This window comes from Canis aureus, chromosome 6, assembly GCF_053574225.1.
Source record: "Canis aureus isolate CA01 chromosome 6, VMU_Caureus_v.1.0, whole genome shotgun sequence".
Lineage (NCBI taxonomy): Eukaryota > Metazoa > Chordata > Mammalia > Carnivora > Canidae > Canis > Canis aureus.
The window spans coordinates 56,550,929-56,574,656 of NC_135616.1; the positions used below are offsets into that span (position 1 = coordinate 56,550,929).

The 23,728-nt window shown below is 38.0% G+C and overlaps 1 protein-coding gene across 8 annotated transcripts in view; it reads left to right on the forward strand.

Moving 5' to 3' along the window:
- The window catches only part of RABGAP1L (RAB GTPase activating protein 1 like), a 735,225-nt gene that overhangs the window by 560,723 nt on the left and 150,774 nt on the right, over positions 1-23,728 (forward strand). For 6 of the 8 annotated variants that reach the window (XM_077901744.1, XM_077901747.1, XM_077901750.1 and 3 more), the window contains one exon: positions 21,511-21,639. The exons of 1 other annotated variant lie outside the window; for it this stretch is intronic. In XM_077901744.1, coding sequence (XP_077757870.1) covers positions 21,511-21,639 — 129 coding nt within the window. Of the gene's footprint in view, positions 1-12,154; positions 12,889-21,510; positions 21,640-23,728 lie in introns of those variants that run through there. One more of the 8 variants, XM_077901752.1, reaches the window with a different exon arrangement.

Consider the following 23,728-nt stretch of genomic DNA (forward strand, 5'->3'; position numbering starts at 1 on the left):
TTGCCCCTGGACTTGTTTAGTTCTCTTTCTTCCTACTTGGTTTAAGGGGTGTTTCTGCTTTTCTGTGTTAATTTCTTTCTCCTTCCTAAAGTAGTTGACAGTTTTATAGCATATATTATACAAAGTCTTCAGGACTTTAAAACCAATATTATGATATCTTTGTTTTTAAATATAGAAACCTCTCTCTATCAAAAACCACAATGACTCAGCTACTTGCATGTCTAAAATGGTTTCTGCAATTTTAGGTGGCTAGTCTTTATGATAGTTATAGATTCATAGTAGCCCTTTTAGAAGCATAACATTTAGTATTAATCATAGCATTCATTATTACAGTTAACCAGGTAGACCTTTTTGTACAAAAATGTGTATAAGACATAAGTTCAGGGGGGAGAAAAGTTGACACTCATGAATGGTATATTCTACAATGCTTTTAAATGTTTTAATACCACTATGATATTTTTATTCAGTGTCTTTTTTTATAAAATTGAGATAAAATAACTGCCTTGTCATAAGAACATAGAATAACCAGAGACTATAAGGTAAGCTCACTTACCATCTGCTGCATGAAAGTAACTAAATTCATTCCTCAGCAAACCCACAAGTTGCTGTGTTATGTTATGGCCTTGTAGGGTCTCTCAGGGAGAGCTAAAATGATAAATATTGAATCTATAAATGTCAAAGGATCATTTTCATTGCCTTCTGGTTGCTATAGAAAAGAGAGATTCAGAAGGCTCTGTAGAGTAATAACCTTTTAAAGTAAAAATGAATGAAAGAAAGAAAGAAAGAAAGAAAGAAAGAAAGAAAGAAAGAAAGAAAGAAAGAAAGAAAGAAAGAAAGAAAGAAACTGAATCCGGAAACTTATTTTACACTTATGTTTTTCTCTAATAACTTGTCAGGAAAGATTATTTAAAACTCTCCCTCCTCAGGGTGCCTGGATGGCTCAGTCAGTTAAATGTCTGCCTTCAGACCCATGATCCCAGGGTCCTGGAATTGAGTCCTGCATTGGGCTCCCTGCTCCCTCTGCTTCTCCTTCTTCCTCTGTCACTCCCCTTGCTCATGCTCGCTCACTCTCTCTAATAAATAAAAACTTTAAAAAAGAAAAAACTCTCCCTCCTCTCCCCCATGAGCCTTGCCCTGATACTTTCTAGTAGGAGAAAGAGGTAACAAATGAGAAAGAAGTAAACAGTTCCAAGTAGTAATAATGAATGTCATGAAAGAAAGAATACAAGAAAGTCTGATGTGTTAGTGCTCTCCTTTAGATAAAATGATAAGAGAAGTCCTCTGTGAGCAAAATAACATTTGAGTTGAATGATGTAGTGGACTTAGCCTTATGAAGCTCAGAGGCAACAGCAAGTACAAAGGCCCTCAAGCAGGAGAAGTTTTGTATGTTCAGAACAGAGGAGGGGCCAGTATGAGCAGAGCACCATGAGTGAGTGAGCAAGTAGTGAAGAAGGAGATGCAGTCAGGGAGCTAGGCAGGGCCCAGGTCAGTAGAGACATGGAAAAGGTAGTGAAATGTTAGCATTTGGGTTTAAGGGGAAGCCAATATAAGTTTTAGCAGGGAGAAATTGTATCTGATTTGTGGTTTTAAGACATTTGGATTGATTAATCCTGGTGTATGGAATGTAAATTGAAAAGAAGCAAGAATGGGGACGAGTCAGATGCTGTTTTAGAAGGCCAAGCAGGACATGATGATAGCTTGGATTAGGGTGGTGACAGTGAAGATGGAAAAAGAAGACAGATTCAGATAATTTTGTATATAGAGCTGACAGGACTTGTAGATAAATTAGACTTGAAAAGCTGAGGGACACCTGGGTGGCTCAGCGATTGAGTATCTGCCTTTGGCTCAGGGCCTGATACCGGATTCCCAGATCGAGTCCTACATTGGGCTCCTTGCATGGAGCCTGCTTCTCCCTCTGCCTGTGTCTCTGCCTTTCCTTCTGTGTCTCTCATGAATAAATAAGTAAAATCTTAAAAAAAAAAAAAAAGACTTGGAAGGCTGAGAGAAAGTGGGAAATCAAGGATGTTGTAGAAATCAAGCAGACTGGTTTTGCAAAAGAGACACTGGCTGGCTCTGTCAGAAGACCATGCAACTTTTGGTCTCACGATTGTGAGTTTGAGCCTGATGTTGGGTGTAGAGATTACTTAAAATAAAAACTTAAAAAAAACTGACTTGCAAAACATGAACAAATCATTTCTTTTAGCACTGACCTCATTACAACATATTATAGAAATGGAATAAGACTGTGCATGGAAGTACATGGCACAATGCCTGGCCTTCACAACAGGAACTTGTGAAATTTTTATTCTTGCCTCCACTTTAGCACATTTTTATTAGAAATTTATATTGTCATGTTACTAATTATTTAGGTCACCAAATTTCAAGCAAATGACTAGAAAGTCCATCAGTGAATATTATATGAGATTCAATCATTCATCAACTCAGTAATTATTTCCTGAACTCTTTCTATATGTAGTCACTCTATTGGGTGCTGGAAACATGTTGGTGAATGAAGCAAATGCAAAATGTTTTCTTAAGGAGCATTCTGTCTGGTGGGGTCAGTTATTTCCCTGATAATATATATGACTCATTATTAAATCACACTTGGCATAATTGAGAAGAATATCATGACATAATATGAGAACATCTCTTCATGGCTTTCAATATTTTCCCTAGTTTACCTCATTCATTCCCATACTTCACCAATGATTTCTAAAACCATCTGTTGGCTCCATATCCATCTTTCCTATGGCCTATGGAACATCTCCAACAGGTTGCCACATATTTCTTACCAACTCCATTCATCCTCCACCCAATCTGACCCAGTGCTTTTTCTCAGTTATTCTCTGTACTATCATCCCAGTTTACCAACCTAGAAACGTCATAGTCATTAATAATGTTAGCAACTTCTTAAGATTACTGTTTTAAACACCTCATTTCCTTAAGGAAAATTAAACTCAAAGAGGTTAACTTTCCTGAAGTCACAGTTACTAGACATCGAATGTTGGCTTTAAATCCAGGTCTCGGGCAGCGGTTTAGCACTGTCTGCAGCCTGGGGTGTGATCCTAGAGACCGGGGATCGAGTCCCATGTCGGGCTTCCTGCATGGAGCCTGCTTCTCCCTCTGCCTGTGTCTCTGCCTCTCTCTGTCTCTCTGTCTCTCTGTCTCTGTCTCTCTGTCTCAGGAATAAATAAAATAAAATCTTTAAAATAAATAAATAAATCCAGGTCTGTTTAACATCTCAGTTTTTGTTTTCTCTAACATTTTGAAGGTTTGTTAACATTTTCAAAGGAAAAAATGATGGACAAAAAACATTCCAGAAAGAGGGAAGAGCATCTTAAAAGGCTCAGAAATAATAAAGCACCAATATCTCTGATCAGAGAAATGCTTGTCTGTCATTCTCCTACACATATTTTGTCTATTTTGAATGCTGAATCATTTTGACAAATAATTATGGGGTACCCATTATGTGTTAAGTAACTGCCTCTGCTGGATTTTTAGGACACAAAGAAGGACAGTAGGGATCCCTGGGTGGCGCAGCGGTTTAGCGCCTGCCTTTGGCCCAGGGCGTGATCCTGGAGACCCGGGATCGAATCCCACGTCAGGCTCCCAGTGCATGGAGCCTGCTTCTCCCTCTGCCTGTGTCTCTGCCTCTCTCTCTCTCTCTCTCTGTGACTATCATAAATAAAAATTTAAAAAAAGAAAAAAAAAAAAAAAAAAAGAAGGACAGTGCATGATACCTATCTCTAACTGCCTTAGCAGGGGAGAGGGACCCTAACCACTAATTTTCATGCAACTCATTCAGGTATAAGCCTGCAAGTGCTGTGAGAGAGACAGCAGAGGTGGAAAAATGGGGGAGCAAATAGTGGGCCAGGTGTTCCAACTGTGGATTGAAGGGTGGTTCCTGCAGGAAGTGATATCAGTTGAATTTTGACAGATTAATAAAGGGCAAGTGAATTAGATGGGGAAACACTATTTAAGAAAAGGAAAAAGCATGTCATACTAAGGGCTGATCTCAAATCAAAAGAGATGGGAGTTGAGGAGAGGGGATAGTTTTGAGAGACAGTGAGAAGGTTGAATCCACTAGACTTGAATGATGGGTTAGAGGTAGAGGGGGGTAAAAAGGAGGACTTTGGGATGACACCCAGGTGCCAAACTGGTCAGGAGGGGAACCCATTAGCTAGGATAGGAAATGTAAGAGGAGGATCTGTGCTGGGGAAGAAATGGTGACTTTACTGAGATGAAGTTACAGGTTAGGCTACACATAACCTATTTCCTGAACTCTTTGTATATGTAGTCATACATATGTTTGGAGGTAGATATACACGTTGGGAACTCTGGAGAGAGGGCTGATCCCGTGGCTGTGTTGTTCAGTAGTGTTTAACAAGAGGGTGTGGATAGGGTCACCAGGTCCACCCTGTAACACCTGTTACTCCTTGGGCATAAGTTTTTACTCTGTTTTTGTTTCTGTCATTTCTTTTAGCACCCACAACACACTAGTCCCTCAGTATATTCATAGTGACATGACTGAGCAAATCCTGTTGTTTGCACTGGACTAATTTGGTTAGTCTCTAGGATATAACCTATTTAAGTCTACTTCCTTCACTATTTAATAACTCAAATTAGATTTTAAACATTTGGTAGTTATCAAAAAACTATAGTTGCAGTTACCACTTACTAGCAATATGATATTGGGCAAGTCACTTAACTCTTCTAAGCTCAGGTGCCTCCAATGTGAAAAAGTCATAATTGGTTAAGATTAAATGCAGTAATGCATACTCTTAGGACTTACATGGTTCATAGCCTTTATAGATACTAAATGAATAATAACCACTATTATTCATACTTAGAGTGACTCACATATCTACCAGAGTTTGTGATGTATAAGTTGCTTTGTTAGGCCCTGCTTAGAACAAATATGAGTATGAGATAGGTAAAGGAGCCTACCAAGCAGGAAAGCCCCCTGTATATGTGTTCTTCTGCCATCATGTAGGACAGCCTGTAGCAATACTGAGTATATAGGAATTGAACTCCCAGGGGAGTTCACCCCCAGTGAAAATAGAGGAAAAATCACCTCCATTCTCACCATTTTGCAACCTCTGAAATTCTACTGAATCCATTTAAAGTTGTGAGGGAAGGGGGAGGGGCAAGGAACTAGTATGGCTATATGGCTATTACTATTATTATTGCAGAACATGGACTTGTCTAAGCAAAAAAAAAACCAAAAAAACAAAAAAACACAAACAAACATGAATGTCCCCATCTTGATATATTCATTTTATGGAAATAAATTCACTTGCTAATACATGGGCTGACTCATATAACTACTCTGCTGAAAATATTATTTTTCAAAGTGACAGCTATTAAACTACACTTAGCATTCTATGTAACGTGAAGATGCCAGAGATAGCAAATTTAATAGAGCACTGGAGGTGGACCATGGGAAGAAGGTAGAGGCAATTCATAACTTATCAAGATGAATAAAGCACCTCATTATTTTTAACAACCATGACAAACAATACAAACATACACTCATACACACACATAAAAACAAAAAGTAAAATGCTGATCCAGCCTGAGAGAATTGAGGAACAGTCTTGATTTTATAGATCATTATTCTAATCTGATCAGTTTAACATAAACAGGCCCTGCTAATATTTATTTACACTTCTGCTTACCTTGAAAATAAATGTAAGCCTTATATCAACTGCCCAGGGAAAGGAATGAATGAACTGAGACAGCATTCCATTTTCAAGCCTACATCACTAACATGGCTTCGAGAAAGCTACTCTTAAGTAGACAGTGGCTGAGCTGCCAAGGATATAGCCTCTCTAACTGATTGAAGAAGAGAGTGCTCCTTGGTTAAAAATTGAGAAGGCAGATGTGCTTTATTATCATAAATGTGTGTTCAGAAGTTATTATTCTCAAGGCAGGCTTTTGGATGCCCCTCTCAACTCAAATCTATGAATCTTAGATTCTTTCATACCACATAGCAGGCACAGGCTCCAGATCAATTTCATATGAAGTAAAATGGTAAAGTACAGTTTTCCTAATAAGACAGTTTTTTTGTTTTTAAATGGGCTACATTAATTGAGAGACAACAAGTTACAGTGCCAGAAATGCAAGGTTCCCTGCTGTGCAACTGGGCCTTGGGATCTTGCTTCCAGGCTCTGCCTCAAGCAAGTTTTATGATCCTAAACAGGCACTTATCTGCTGCCTCAATCTTACCATCAATAGGATAAACATGTTAGACTTTGATGCTTTCTAGGGTCTAACAAAGCCACATTATTTTATGATTTTGCTGTCATACCTAGAGTATCCAGAAACCAGCTTATAGGAGGTCCAGTTAGCAGCAGGGATGGTTAGCTTGGAGAAAAGGTAATTAAGACTGCCTTCAAATATTTTAATTAATGTCACATAAAAAAATAGACTTATTCTATGTTGTTATAAACTGTATAACCCAATCCAATGACTGGAAGTTTTGCATTTCTGGCTTACTGCAAGTAGTATTCTCTAAAAAATAAATGTCCAATAATAAAATAGGCAACCTTTATAATTGTCAAGAAAGATAAGGAAGTAGAGGTAAAATGACCATTTCTTGCAGACTGTAGAAGTTCCTGCATTAATAAAGGTTTATGCTAGAATCTGGCTATACAAGAATGTGTGATAAGGTGGTAGTGATGCTACCATGACTGTGCAGCATGTTATTAAATTATTGTTGGTGGGACAAAGTTATCTCTTCTATTAAAAAAAAACAACCCTCCTTTAAGATGGTTATACCTTAAGTCTTAATGAGAGGTCAGACCATTCTTAAACAGTAGATTAGTCTATAACATTTTACAGGAATCTTTTTTTTCCCTTTGAATTCCTATAAATTTGTTACCTGACCATCCACCACGATGTTAGTTAATTAAGTATTGTATTTTATACTCCAATTCTTCAGTGTATGATTCCAGCTATAAAATAATGAGACTCATTTCCCTGTGATATAACTTGTATGCTCAGTCTTACTATATTTCATTTTAGCCTCTTCTTCAAATAATGTGAATAATATATAAAGTTAAAAGCAGCATCTGGTGTATCTTTCTACCTCCAGAAGCATGTAGCAGAATGCAAGCAGAATAAAGACTTGAATGGTAGTGTGTGTGTTGTATAGGTTACATGTATGCCAAGATACAGTACTACTTACTGTGTCATCTTTATTTGACCTATTTGTTGGATCTTAGGAACTTGTCAAATTATTGAGGATTCATCTTTTAAAAAGTTATCTATCCAGGGGCACCTGAATGGCCCCATTGGTTAAGCATCTGCCTTGGGCTCAGGTCATGATCCCAGAGTCTTTGGATCTAGCCCACATCCAGTTCTACATTGGGCTCCCTGCTCAGTGGGAAGCCTGCTTCTCCCTCTCCCTCTGCCCTGCCCTCTTGCTTGTGCTCTCTCTCATGCACTCTCTCTCAAATAAAATCTTAAAAAAAATCAAAATAAAAAAATAAAAAGTCTATTCAACAAAAAAGAAATAACTAGATAATTCAGTTTTTGCCCTTTTACCTTTCCAAGTTTAGAAGAGTATAGGTCCTTTCCTACTTATTACTACGTGTTTAAATCTTCAAGATTAGGGGCAGTTGGACTCACTGGAATTTCTTTTATTGGTATTTGGTCAATCCTCTTTCTAATGTGAATGCATTCAGAGTCATTTTTGTCTCTCTAAAGCCTAAGCCAGGTGAACACAATGCATTTTACAATTGCTTTCCTCTTCTATATGACTTACTGAAAAGACTAGCATCCACCCTATGCACTAAATTACTAAGTTTTTAGAGCAACTTGGCTAAGTACATGACATTAGCATTTTATAGAGGTTCAAAGAATATTAAGTAATTTACCCATGTCCTACAAGTAAAAGTGACTAAAAGATAATGTAAAAAGCAGTGTCCTGTTTTGCTCCTAAAGGTATGTTTAATTCTCATTATTCTTGGATTTAGGTCCAGGCCAGTCCCACTAGCATAAGCCTACTTTTGTCTGCATCCATTGTGAATAACAAAGATGTAACTAGATCATAATACGGTGTTGTTCCTCCTTTTATGATGTCTGCATCCTGCTTTGTCTTTGTTTGAATGTTTCTCCAGTTTTAAATTCTTGCAGATTGGAGAATGTTTCCTTCTTCACCTTTGTAATCCCTGGAATAACTAATTGTTTCTTTGCACTCAGTGTTCTTAATTACAGTGCAATAAATTAAATCAGATATGCTTTTCAGTTTACAATGGGAGTCTATTTATGTCTTGTGCATGTCCAGCAATCATGACACAGTGGAGTGGCTCAGGGAGAGCACTCAAGCACCAGGTTCTAATTAGGACTATGCCACCGTCCACCTGATTCCAGCACTCCAGAGAGCAAGTCTTCTATTTTTTTAGACCATGGCTTAAGGACCATTTGCCTAGTCCTCTTTACTTTTTTCTCACTTTGCTTCATTGCATGATTCATCCAAATTTCCCATCTTATCTTCAACCTGCTGTTGAACTTCCTTTACAGATTAAAAAAAAAATCTTCATGATAGTGTAAGGAATTTGAGAAATCATGTGTCTTTAACTGGTTAATTTAGAAGAGGTTTTTTTTTTTCTATCCTTAGTTTCATCTTTGGACTACTTTATAACTCAAAATTTTATTTATCAGAAGTGTACTGTACTGAATCTCATCAACAGTAAATAAATTACTTTATCTATGGGGAGTTGGGGATGGAGAAGAAAAAATGCTCACCAAGATGAGTCACTCTTCTAGGGCTTCAAAAATGCCTGGCATCCATTGTTCTATTTCACCAAGTTGTTCTATACAAGAGTTATTTTACCTGATATTGATCAATGGCTTATTCTCCAAGACAACCTGAAAAAATTATGGAAATTTTGAAAGCAAGGATGATACTTTAGGGGACGGGGGCTGGGGCTGTTTATAAAGGGTACTTTATTCTCCATAGTATGATATGCCGAGACGGGTTGGGCTTAGGCTAATGTCCCCATATAGACAGAAGTGAATAGGTAGGTTTCTGAGAAATCTGGTTCACCTTGATGTGGGAAGGAAGAGGAGAGGATGGGGATGGGCATTACAACCTGCGTATGTTCGTTCCTATGTGTATACTAGCCTGGAGTGCAGGGAGATGAGACAGGTCTCAGTATCTCCTGCCATTTCTAGGCAGGAGATACTTTCTGGGCCTGGAGGGCTTTCTATACCATATTTCCCACTGGGAATTATTTACCTTCAGCCTTTGCCCTTTTCACCAGCTCAACACATGTTCTCGGTCCATGGGGACAGAGTTATAGTTGCTCCATGCTTTTGTTCCCATTTCATCTTCATCCTTGCTCTTAACTGCCAGTCTGGCCTATGAAGCCCTAGGACCTGGATCCAATTCTGCATGTCAGCAGCTACATCTTCTCCATCCCCCACTTGGCCAGCTCTGCCTCTTCTGGTTTGGCATCTTGGTTCGGGGGCTGGTAGGAGTAGACAGCTGGGCCTGCTCCCACTTCTTCCTTCCTCCTGTTCCTCCTCTGGCTCTAATCCCCATGCCTTCTGCAGGACTCTGGTGTGGCTCCAGTTCCTCAGACTGGCTGGAAGGTGCGCTCGGGACCCATGCTACCTCCCCATAAAGCCACAGCTGCCCTCCCAGCAGGGGCCACTCAGAGCCTGGGCTGAACCCATACCTTGACTTCCTCAAGGATAATGCATTTTTGAGGGGGAAGATGATGGAGGGATTAGGAAAACTGAAATACAGAACCACTTACTAATTTATAATGGCTTTTACATAGCATTTCTTAAATGTACCTATGTTTTAAGTTGGTTTATTCATTAAATATCATTAAAATATCACACTTTGGTTATTATATTTGATAGAGCTTCTTTTGTGAGCCAAACTATAGTTCTGAAGTCTTTTGATTAATTTTGACTTCTTACCTGGATGCATTTGGGCAAGAAATTCTTTGTTTCTGGTTTATGTAATAAAAAATAGATGCTTTTACCAGAGTTCTTTGAAACCAAATCAGTTGCATGGAAACATTTCCCCTATCTTTAAATATATATATATATATATATATATATATATATATATATATATATATGCAAAAAAAAGTCCTATAAGCAAAGGACTCACTGAATTCTCCCTTCCTTTGCAAGTAAAAACGTCCCCTTGTTCTTAAACAGGAAGCTTCCGTGGCAGTGCTTTTCACACTTACATAGCAGTAGCACAGTCTTTTCAAACAGAATTTCATGCAGAACTCCAGTATGTAAACAAGATAAAAATGGAGCTGTTCCCTTCGAGTCTTTGTGTGTGTGTGTGTGTGTGTGTGTGTGTGTGTAGGGGTAGGCTATGAAAGGCCCAGAACCTCTGGCCTCAACCTTATAGTCTCCCCCTTCTAGCTGAACCAGCCCCTCCCTGGGTAGCCCATCAGATATTTCCTCATTTCTTCCAAAACCTTAGGGATCTGAAATATATATCATATTCTCATATTCTTATGGTTTTGATCGTCTTACATTAAAATCTCTATTTTTTTTTAAGAAATTATATTTGGAGGGGCACCTGGGTGGCTCAGTTGGTTAAGTGTCTGACTCTTGATTTTGACTCAAGTCATAATCTCAGAGTTGTGAGATAGGCCCCAGGACGGGACAGTGGTAAGTAAGCATGGGGCCTGCTTTAGATTCTCTCTCTCCTTCTCCCCCTCCCCCCAGCATACACAGGCTCTTTCTCTTTCTAAAAAAAATGGAAAAGAAAGAAAGAATGAAAGAAAGAGAAAAAAAGAAGGAAGGAAGGAAGGAAGGAAGGAAGGAAGGAAGGAAGGAAGGAAGGAAGGAAGGAAGGAAGGAAAAGAAAGAGAAAGAACGAAGAAGAAAAATTATTTTTGGAAAAAATCATGTTTGAAGAAATAAGCTTTACAACAATATATAAATATCTTATTTAAGATTTTGTTAATACTCGAAATGTTTAACAAAAAAATGTTTTATTGAATTTTGGAAAGAGGAACTCAATATTCTGTTAAAGCAGGAAATATTTATTTCCCTTTAACCCCAATTCTGTATCAATCTATTTCTTTAACAAAGATCACAGAGATATGCTGATAAATATGTTTCTATTTCTATTCTTGCAGAGATCTATAACTCTTAATTGTCAGAGCAACAGACTAAGCCTCAGAAGGAGCTAGGTCTGGCTCTCTTAGTCCTGTTACTCCATATCATGCTACAACTCACATGGAGAAACTGATCTGGTACTTACTAAAGAATTGCAGCACCAAGATTCTGAATATAATTAGTTATTTGTTAGCTAAAGTTTAGAAACTGTTCCTAAAGGTGATCTTGTCTTTTTGCCCTCATTTGGCTGTAAATGATTATTCACTCCAAGGAAGTTAATGTAGCATGGACTAAGACTGTAAAATTTTAAACCATGGATATCCCTCAGTTACATTATTAGTAGGGAAGGATTAATTTGACCAGAGAGTATTAAAATAATGTTTTGAACTATTAACTGAGTGTAGCTTAAGAAAGTTATTACTGCTTTGAGAATCTCAACTTTAGTGATTCCTTAGATGTACACTGTCATTATATTGTAGGTTTTTGTTTTATCATACTGTATGTTTATAAAAATCCTACTTTTAATTATGGCTTCCCAGAATGCTGAAATACTTCACATTCTAGCATTGCAAAAAGTCATTATTATTGCATAAACACTGCAACTTGAGGGTGTGTCGTTTCTTGGAAGCTCTGTCTTTGCTCTCTGTTCATCCTGTATCATGTCACCCTAAACCTCTCTTCTGTAGAGATTTCAGTAATGTAACAAGGATTGGAGCATCCCACTTTAAATACGCAGGATAAAATCAGACTTTTATCTGTTACGGTTATTAGAAAGCAAGAGTGAAGAAAGGTCAGCCTTTTAGCTGGCAGGCTGTCGGGTTTTTCTGTGAGCATTACATGTTAAGAGAAGCTAGTTCATCTGTCTTTGGTTTTAGGATTCAACAGCATAAGCTGTCAGACTAACGCTGAAGGTGGGCCAGGAGGGGAAGCACATCTGTCCAACGACTCGCCATTGGTTTCCTATTACAGCATTCTCCCCCGAGACACACTCTGCATGCTCATTCACCTACCTCCTCCTCTGCCCTCCCCTTCCTTCCCTACCCCTTCATTACTGATTCACAGCAAGAGGCGGCAGCGGCAGCAGCAGTGGCGGCGGCAGCAGCGCTGCTTGTCACGAATCAAGGATTGCAATGAGCTCATCCTTTTCTCCTTGCAGCTTCACAACTGCCCTGGCTTCCTGGCTACTGCTGCTGCTGTCTGCTTACACGCAGACACACACTCACGCGCACACACACACATACACACGCGCGCGCACGCACACACACACACACACTCTCTCTTACACGCTAGACCCTTCTAAGCTGCTTGTACATTTTAACACATGTATCTGAACTCTCCTGCATCACTCTTGGCCATTTTCTTGCATTCGATTGCTTTTGCCGTTTTTTTATTTAGATCAGGATTTGATTTCATTTTCCAGTCTACTTTGGGGCTCTTGCACAGTGGATAATTTAGCCAAAATGTTCTTCCTGTGGAGACGTTAGCTGACAATTCCCACCACAGACTGGCTTGTGCGTGCTCCTGGGGAAACCTAAGCCTGGCTCCCCTCCCACTGCAGTTCTCAAAATTGTGGATAAGAGATCCAGCTTTCTCATTCTGGATACCTACTTACTGCTCATGGAAGAAGGGGTGCCCTGCCCAGCCCCAGCTGCTAAGCTCACACCTCCTGTCAAAAAGTCCCAGGACATGCACGACGAGAGAAGCAAGCTGGTGAATGAGTATGCATGTCGAGTGCTGGAACTTCTGGGGATGGGGCATCGTCTGTTTGTGCCTCGGCTTCTGGCGGTGAGACTGTTTTTCATTGAACTTCATTTGTAGGGAATCTGCCACCCTCTGTGAGAATTCCTGTATCCCTAAAAGAGGCTTGCAGTCTCCTGTTTTCTTCTCCTCTTCCCCACACTACCAGGAAGGAAGTGCTGAGTGGCCACTGCCCTGGGGCTCTAGCTGAGCCAGGTCCATGCCACTCCTTAATTGGCCAGAGGAGATATGGCTCTTCTCTAAGAGCCCAGGGCCACATTCGGGGCATTATCTCTGTGGCAGGGAAAAAAAAATTTTTTTTTCTGGCTGCCTAGACTCAGCAATAAAGCAGAATGCCCAAGTGCTTGATTTAGACATTCTGTTATTACGTCTCCAAAGGGTTAAATTTCACAACAGGCATCATTGCTACTTATCTAGACTACTGTGGTTTGCGTTCTAACCTCACCATTTGATTGCCAACTTGATTTTTTTTTTTTTTTGGATGGGGAATTTTACCCCCTAAAATTCCTTGGGTAGGAAATTGAAAATCTCTCCCCTGGAATGTTTTAACTATGTATCTATGAAGCAGCTTAAAGCTGTTGGGTTTGTGCCCTGAATCTGGGAAGTCTGCCTTGCTTGTTTTTTTGATTTCCTGAACAAGAGGAAAATCACTCTTCCTCACTTCCTACCAAGGGTTAAAATTAAATACCCACAATCACTGGTGCAGGGTTTCTTTTTAGTGGTTTGAGAACTATACCTAGCAACTGTTCTATAACGTAATTGGCCTACAGTAGTCCTATACTATTATTTGGTAATTGAACAAGAATAATAAGCTTTGTCTATTTTATACAATGGAGTTTAATACCATTCCAGACTGGTTTTCATTATGGTTATGTCATATTTGAGTCTTTTCAGAAGTACAATGTTAACTGGATTTAACACTTTTCTCTTACATATCTCTCTCTTCAGTCTAGCCATCTCTGGTTATATTATCTTTGCAGTTACCAATTCAGTACTCATGTATTCGCATGCAAATATCATCCCCCTTGTATAGTCACAACAACATTTTTAGGTAGCTGTATGCATGAGGGATTTTTCGCCATGAAAAAAAGTCTGTTTATTGTTACAAGATGAAGTTAGAAGCAATGACCAGTGTACAATTATTGGGGAGTGTTTTTGAGAAATACAGTTTCTTTGTCATTTAAGAAAGAAAAAGAGTTCAATACATATGTTTTAATGCCCACAGTGCTCACTTGAATTTTGTTTCCCTGAGTCACATTTTTCTTAATAAAAGAGAAAACTGAAGGTTTATGTTTCTAGTAGAAATCTAGTAGGATTTTTTTTCTTTTAAGTGAAATAAAAAGCATTTTATTCAGGAGCTTTGACACTATTAAGTGCTAAAATATATTTCAACAAATTATCTACATCTCTTTGAAGAGTCATTTTTAGGCCTAATATATTTTCCTTTTCTTAGAGACTACTTAACTTTTGTGACTCCAGGGCTTCCACTGTAACTTTCCAGTACTCTGGTACTGCGTTTCTTTGGCACTTTATATTTTCAGTGCTTTGAAGGAAAACATGAACTGATAACTGTCTCTCATACTTAAATATGCATTAGGGTTGAATTTAAACTGCCTATAGTTTAAAACAAATTATCAGGAATAAAATTCACAAGGAGTTGGGCTCATAAGCTTCAGATCTTTTGGAGGTCATGTGTATCTGTATGTTGCAACCATATAAAGTTGACTTGGTTGCCCAATTAGGTATCCAAGGTATCCCTCAGGTTGTTTGGGGCTCTCACATTCAGAGTTTAGGTAATGGTGCCATTTGTATTACGTGTAAAAGTATATACTGAGGTGTCTAGAGGGTCATTTGGCAATCTCTGACTCTGTCTTACAGTATTGTATTTATAAGATTATTGATAGAACTAGGGTGCTCTACAATTTGGGAAATCACATACCCTTTAATTAGCAATATGGCTGTGAAGTGAGATCACCTATTCAGTGAGTTACTGCTTAAAGTTTAGCATGTGTACCAGGAAGAAGTACAGTTGTTCAACCTTGTGTTATTGGACTGGCTAATGATGTGAGATCGATGGCTGATCTGCACTGGGTGGTCCTAGGAGGAATCCTGCCACATATGATATTGCAACCTTCCCATTACCATTCAAAAGGGCAGGCACTGAAGTTTTGGTTTTCAGATATGTTTTAAACATGAATACATGTACGTTATTAAACCCATGTAAATATGTTATTTTACTTTAAAGATCTTGGTAGGTTTTTTTTTTCATGTAAGTTAACTTTCTTAATGAACTGATCAAATAAATGAAGATTTACCAAGACAGTGTTGTAGATTCGGACTTTGAGACTTATTCATTGTCCCCTGATTCACAGAAGGACCATGAAACTACTAGAACACCAAGCACATTTGAAAAACATTTTTTAAGTTTTTATTTAAATTAGACATTTGAAATTTTTGCTTCTTGTCCTTCAAAGGTACACCTAGTAAAGAATAATTTTCCTTTAACAAATCAAGTACAAGTACTTCGTTTTAGGTATTACCATAAGGCATAAATTCTATGTGCAGACTCACCAAACATATGTTTCTTTGGTGAAATTAAAATACCAAAGCAAGAGATACAGGTATCCTAGATACCAGCTCAGTAATGTTTCCCTCTTCTAAAGTCTGTGCTTCCAAATGATTCTCAGATTTCCAAAAATATGTCTCTACTAAGAGAAATCCTGTTAGACACTATAAAGAAAGAAAAAGCCATTTGTGGTAGAAATAGTGAAGGTGAGAAAGAGAACCATTCCTAGATTTAAAAATAATAATAATAATTCCTTAAGATAATCAAACCTAGAATTTGCTGCTTATCAGAGGCCCTTGAAGAAAGATTGATCATTCAAGAGTCGTGAGAGGTTCAGAATAGAAGCATCTAGAGCTAACACCCAAATGTTAGAGCTGTTCCTTTCCACCCACCCTGCCTCTTTAAAAAAAAAAAAATCACTTTAAAATGTGATACTCTTGCACTGAATTTTTCAGTGGGAAAAACACACTCAAAATGGTATCCGCAATGACACATAGCCAGAGTCCATACTCTGTAAGTGTGTGAGATTTTAGGAAAAAGGGAAAACTTTTATTCTACTTATGTTCAAAATCTCCCTTTTCTCCATTTAGATTTTATTTGCTATTATATGGTGTGGAAAGTTATTATCAGATCATTATATATTAATGTCAGTGTTGGCTATAGTTTCGGTACTGATACTGTGGGCTCTGTGCACAGTAAATCCAAAGGAGGATTGATATTAAAATGAAAAATAAGTATACCTCCCATTCTTACTACTGTCTTAACTGCTATAAGGATTGCTCATTGAAGAGAGGTTGCAACTCTTCAAATTTAAAGACCTCAAAATAGGAAGTTGCCATGCATACCTCTGATGCCCTTCAAAATATAAAAATCTATTTTTATATTAAAATAAGTCCTAAATCTACTTTCTAATTTACAACTTATTAATTGTGACTTTTTAATACTGGATGTGCTTGAAGTGGAGCTTTCATGAATTTACAGAACAAATTTATGTTGGTGTCTATTATGTGCCTGGCAATTGGCTTAATTCATTTTAGTGGGGAAGTGAGAAGGATACCTAAATTAACATCCTACTTTTAAAAAATTCTACTTACCTTTTCCTTCTGGATATTTCTCTTTACCTATTTGAAAGGAAGCAGAAGGAGGACTGGTTGAAATGTTTTTAATTGTCCAAGTAATCTTTATATACAATTTTATTCAAATGAAGTAAAAAGTAATGTTCCCTTTGGAGGTGTAATTGATAACATGTTCCATGTTGTCACTTAAAATGATTTGACAGCAAGTTTGGGGAGCAAAAAATGAGTGTTAATGGAACCACTAATTTTTAAAAGTTATCATTTATTCTTATTTAAAAGCTGATAGAAAAAAAAAGCTGATAGAGTTCTCTATTTTGCAAGGGAAGAAAACATGTCTTTGCTTATTCAAATTTCCCTACTCTTGTCTGTGTTACCTTCTGGCTAATATTACTTAGCAAATAATGTCAGGAAAGTAATTGCATTTTCATTATGATACTCTTTCCTCATGATCATTCTGGAGGCAATATAGAAAAACTCTTAAGAACTTCCCAGTTGAAGAATTGCCTTTCCAGCTTAAGTGAGGTCTTTTAGCCTGACCGAGTTGTGTTGTAGTGAGACGGATGGATAAGGATAGCCGGAAGCTGGTCTCTCCTCCTTTGGGTACTTGGTGTGGTTCTTGAAATGTTAGTCTGCCTGTTGGGGTGCATTTTTAAAGCTTGGGTCTTATCACAAGAGATCATGTGTTCAGTGTAGACAGGTAGCACTTATACATACAATTGTAAACTTAATTACAACCATTAAATAAGTTTACATCTCCATAGTCAGTTTATTAATAAACTGTGTGAAGTCATATTTTAGTTTCATAGAAAGCACTGCTACATATATTTTGGACTAATACTATTATATTAATGCTTCATAGTTGTGAAGCATATATATTTAACAAGCTGATATGTACAATATGATCCAAATTTTCTTTTTCTTTTTTTTTTTTGATCCAAATTGTCTTAAATATGTGTGTGTAGGGATAGGGAAAAAATGATAAGCAATGTAACAAAATGTTAATTATGTTTATCTCTGGGTAGTAAAATCTTTTAGGCTTTTAAAAAATATTTTCAATTTTGGAGAAAGTGAATATGTAATCAATAAAAAATGTATAACTCTCATTATGTAGAAATGCAGACACACATATATATACAAAGTATGATTTTTACAACATATTTAAAAAACCCAACAACTTCCTGATAAATTCTTAGTGAAGCATCCAGATTTTTGCAGACCAAGAGGCATCTATCCCTCAATTGTAGAAGATAAACCTCTCAGATACAGTTATGAGAAATGGAGAGTTATCCCTATAAATTTGTGATCTACTATGGCATAAAAAGGTATATGGAAATGATACTTAATGACTATGGAAATCTTTTAAAGATAGAAAATTGGAGGAAAAAACCCATCAGAATTAAGGTAGGACTGTAGATTATCTTCTGGACCAATGGCAAACAAGGTTTTTGTTAATGTACTTTTTGCTTATTGGCATGTTTTTTTGGCCCATGGCATTGTCTTCTGGTGTATTTTTTTCTAATTCACAATGAAATTAGCTTTATTTCAATCCATTGACAGGAATATAAATTCTTAAGATTGCTTGTTTTATGTAATTAAAAATGTCAGTGAGAGCAGGTATTATTTGTAACTACTAAAATATCAGTACTTGAGGATACTCAAACAGCACAGAGACAACTTTCCAAATTGTCATCCCTTATGTTTGTTTTGGGGTTCACAAGGTGTACATATGACTTATTTCTTTCTCTAATACTTGAGGTTGAAGATACTCCCTTATTGAGGTAGAACAGTAGAGATATAGGCAACACCTCAAGTTAGCTAAAGTTGGGATCAGAATGAATTTACTTCATCCTTTGCAGCCTTATTTAAGTATCTTTAATTGCCAGCTACTTTTTTTTTAAAGATTTTATTTATTTATTCATGAGAGAGAGAGAGAGGCAGAGGCACAGGCAGAGGGAGAAGCAGGCTCCATGCAGGGCACCCGATGTGGGACTCGATCTCATGTCTCCAGGATCAGGCCCTGGGCTGAAGGCGGCGCTAAACCACTGAGCCACCCGGGCTGCCCGCCAACTACTTTCTAAAGTATGAAATTAGGGGATCAAATAACATGCAGTTTCCACATGTGTGTCTACCTGAGTCCTTCTGCTCTGTGATTGTTAAGAGCTCCTGTCGTACAGGGCATAACTGAGTTGGCCATGGGATCTGAAGCATCATTAACACAAGCAGTGTCTTGGAAAGGACAGTCACAGGGCACTCTGAATTCTGGTTTCCAGAGACCAACCCAGGTTGAACTTCAGCCCCACCCAGGTGGGGAGCTTCTTGCTGCACCTCTCCTGAGCATATAGCCTCCTTCAAACCGCATCTTTTTTAAGTGGCTATTCCTGAACTGACCACAGGTCACATGTCACAGGCTATATGATTCCTCATCTCTAATCTTTACCTTTCTACTTTTGCATGAACTGAGAATCTAGACTTGAAATCAGGCCTTGGGCAGTATTAGAAAATTAGCTAATTACCATGACTACCAGTCATGCTACTGCCTTCAGGCAAGGAACTATACCACCATTTTGAGACATCTGTTACCAAGTCACTAGAGCTTAGTTGAAAATAGAAGTGGTGCCCTCAGAGGCTTTGGAGTAGGGAGGATAGCTGCTCATCCTGCTTCCCCACAAATTCCATAAGCAGGGTGTCTTGAGTTTTCCCCACAGTTAGTAGGGAGCTGATCATCAAACCCAGTATCACAGGTGAGAAAAGAAGATAGGGGATATAGTTGTCTGGTATATCTGGTAGCTGGATGCTTTCCCAGTAATTCAGCAGTTGCTATTTTGGGCAGAAAAGCCCTCTTTTAGGCTGAAGTTTCTCATAACTGTCTTTTCCAACTAAGTTAAGGTGAGTTGATAGAACTCTGTCCATGCCATACATTCTCTCTACCACTTATCACCATCGTGTCTAAGTATCCATGAGGAGGAAGTCAGTGTGAGATATACTGAGGCTTGTTTTTCCACTGCTGCTATTAGCCTAGCTCTACTTTCTGATTACTAATTTATGGATCTAAAGCTGAGGCAACCTGGTGCCCCTGTGGAAATGCTGACATATGAATTAATACATTATTTTTATTTTACATATTTCTGCTTAAAAGGGAGGGGAGATGAAAGTAAAATTCATCCAGTAAATTTTAATTGAGTACCTCCTATATTCTGGTTATTAGCCTTGTCACTGTGGATACAGCAACAGACAAGATAGACAAGGCCCCTTTCCTTAGGAGGAAACAGATGTAAAACGGGAAAATGAGTTGGTGGAAAATGACTTGATGGGCTGGGGGTGGGGGAGAATTTAAGTGCTCAGAAAAGCCCTCACTCAGATCTTACATTTGAGCTAAAATCTTAATGACAACAAGTGGCTATGCTCATGAAGATTTGGGAGAAGACTGTCTCAGCAGAAGGGGCAGCAGGGGCAGCTGCCTTCAGCCAGGAATGAACTCGATGTGTGCAAAAAACAGAAACAAGGCCAGTGTGCCTGGAGCTTGGAACAGCAGGAGATGTGGTTCAAGACGAGGTTGGAGGGGCAGGCAGGGGCTCCAGATTGTGAGGGTCTTGTGGGCAATGGTAACAGTTTCGGATTTTACTCTGAGCACAGTATGATCCACTGAAGGGCTTTACCCAGAAGAACCACATGATGTGAAAGGGTATCACCTGACTGCAATAAGGAGAGCATACTGTGGGGAGCAAAGGTGGAAACGGGGAGACCAGTTAGTGGGTTACTGCAGGCACTCACCTAAGATGACATGTCCACTAGTTTGGGGACCAGGGTCGTGAAGACAACTCAGGCCAGTTAAGATCAGGAATTTCTCTGACTTCCTTATACTCTTTCAGTACAGCCTTTTAAGGTTAATCAGCTCTACATTTGAGTTTAAATAAAGTAATATTTTGAATTAGCACATAGTTCTATGATTTCTAGCCATCCTAGCTTGTTTTGTTTTTTCATTTTATTCCTGAAGTTTTTGATAATTTCTGACTCTTAAAAAACATATCTCATTTTTCTTTGGCTTACTTCTGTGTACTCAGTCTGCTTAACCTGTAATTTGTATCATGGTGTTTGCCAAAAACTGCTTATATTTGTTGATTAAAATACTTTTTCTTTCTTTTCTTTCTTTCTTTTTTTTTTTAAGTAGGCTCCACACTCAACCTGGGGCTTGAACTCACAACCCCAAGATCAAGACACACAAGCTCTCCCCACTGAGCCAGCCAGGCGCCCCTCATTGTCTTTCTTATTACACAATCTTTACTGCAGACAATGCAGCAAAATATAAGAGAACCCCCCCCCCCACGATCCCACTATCCAGAGAAACTTTTTATTTCCTTTCATTCTTTTTTCTATGCATGCATATATTTATTTCTAAGTGGTTATTTCTTGAAGAAGTAAATTTTGCAAACAGTAGTTTTCATCAGCTGTTCACTAGTTAAGTGATTTGCTTCATTTATTTTTTCATAGCATTCTTTAAGGTGGGGGGATCCATTTCTTACTTTTTTGAACCACTGTTATCATTAGTTGAAAAGCCCTATTCCTATTTGGTGTTCATTATGTAACTCTAATATGCTTTGATTACATTGTGGCTTCAACTGGGGTTCTAATAATACCCTTAAAATACCCACCCAGCAAGCTAAAGTCATAGATTAAACCCAGAGTTAAAATTTTTTGCTTTTCTGGCATTTTTCTTTCCTCAGAGCTGTAACTTGGTTAACTTTGCTGGGATCTGTCATTCTAATCTTCAGGTTATGTAAATTAAATATGTTAGCCTCTTAATTGATTCTTATACTGTATCTAGGATTTATGGTGATTTATTTCAGCTTATGGTAAAGAGGTTAGAAAAATCTCTTCCGAAAAACTTGTGGAACTAAGCTAGATCTTAGCTACCAACATGCATTTGGGAAAATAGAAACTCTTTTTTTCAAATTATTTGTCCTGAATGCAGGCTAAAATGTAATGATGATTCTTGGGATTATTTTGCAGACCTCAAAGGAAGATCTTCTGCAGGCTGATTTTGAAGGTGCTTTAAAGTTTTTCAGAGTTCAGCTTCCAAAGAGATACAGGGCGGAGGAAAATGCCAGAAGATTGATGGAGCAGGCTTGCAATATTAAGGTAAGGTACATGGATTTATATATAATACAGACAGAACTTGAATGCAGAGAGAATGTGGCCAATTATGTAAAACCCTTTCTCTATATGTTGCTGGATTTTGACTGTATTTAAGGTGATATTGTGTATCAACTAATCTCTCCCAGAAATTTTTGTGAGGCTGGTATGTGTATCATACCTTCTAGTAGGACTTTGAGTGAAAGTTTTAGTAGGTTCAGATTGTAACTAACAATAGGGAGACAAACATTTATCTTATAGGTAGGGCTCTAGAATGGACTGCTGTGATAGTGGTTTCCATGGCAGCAGACTTAGTATTTAGCTTTTGGCCATCTGTTTTAGGATTATTTACGACAAAGCAAGAAAAGCCTGCTTAGGCAGTGCTTTCTTTTCTCTAAGGGACTTGGAAAGCTTTGAGTCTTGGTCTGCCCATTCCTACCCCACATCTGCAAAATGGCCATGGATGTATTATTGTTCCTTATCATATGCCTAATAAAACTAAACAAGTTTTATAAAGTAATTTGATATGGAAATTTCTATCCAGAAACTGATGGTATCAAGATGAGAAAGCACATTTTTTAAAGATTTGGAACCAATATACTGATGTTAATTCCCATACCTCTAGAATATATAGGGAATCTTCTTACCTAACTATGACATAAGTATAAATTTCCCTTCTGAACAAAGAGACAAAGATCCCATGTCTTACAGACCTTATGTTCTTGCAGAAGGGAACAGACAATAAATGTCTAACATAATAAATATTTAATATGCTAGAAGGTGACAAATAGGTATGAAAAAAGGAGAAGCAAGACCCAATTGGGGAGGAGAGGGAAGGTTACAGTAGTTTCTAGGTAGTCAGAGTAGGTAGACCTCATTAAGGAGGTGAAGAAGATGGGTTAGTTGTGGAGATATCTAGAGGAAGAGCATTCCATCAGAGGCAACAGCTAGTTCAAAGGCCCTGAGGCTGGCTCATGCCTGGTGGGTTTGAAGAACAGCAAAAAGGCAAGTGTACTCAGAGTGAAGTGAATGAAAATGAGAGCAATGGAATAGGAAGTTAGAGAACTTACAAGGAGCCAGAAAATGTAGGTCATTGTAAGGATTCAGGCTTTGCTCTGAGTGAAGTGGGTAGTTCTTGCAGGGTTTTGAGTGGAAGAGTGATATGATCTATTTGAGGTTTTAGAGGATCACAATGCTTACTGTGTTGGGAACAGACTACAGGAAGGTAAGGGTGGAAGTAGAGAGAAGAGATGGGGTTTTTGCAGTAATCCTGTTGAGAAATAATGATAGAGTTTACCAGAGTGATAATAATGAGATAAGATGGAGATGGAGGTGGTTGGAACCTGAGTATATTTTGAAAGAGAACCAAAAGGATTTCACGATATATTACACATGAGTATGAGAGGAAATAAGGAGTCAAGATGACTCCATAGATTTTGGATTAGGCAATTAGAAGATAGAGTTGCCATTGAATTATTAAGCTCATTATTTAAAATATACTTTGACACAGACTTCTTTAAGCATCATACCCACTCTAACCATTTTTTGTGTAACACTCTTGTTTTTAATTTTAACTTATGTTAAAGTAAATCCTAAATGTCAAAATTACAATTCAGTGCTTAAAGTAAATAACTGGGCAGAAAAAATAAATTGTCTTTCAAATGAATTCTATATTCAAAAAATCATTTTCCAAAGATATTAAGCAAAACAGACTTCTGAATCTTCATCCTGAAATGCAAACTTGTAAAGCCTTCCAGACTGATTATTTTAATTTAGGTGGGCCAAATGAATAAGCTTGAGCCACATTTGTCTGTAGACTTTGAAAATACATTTCAGTGGTCATGGTAGCTTTGATTGAATTTTGTAGGTGGTGTGTTTGAAAGATAGGCTTCAGTCTCTCCAGAGCTGTCAAAGTACTGTAACTCGAACAGTGCTATAGGAATCTGTTAAAAATAAAACATTTATTTCTAAGAATGAGATGAGTGTTAGGAGGTACAGGTAAGATAGAAAGTTAAATGTCTTCAAGGGAAATTTGGTAGCAGTGGACAATCACAGAGAATGGAAAACCCAGGCAAACAATCCAGAATTGTGAGAT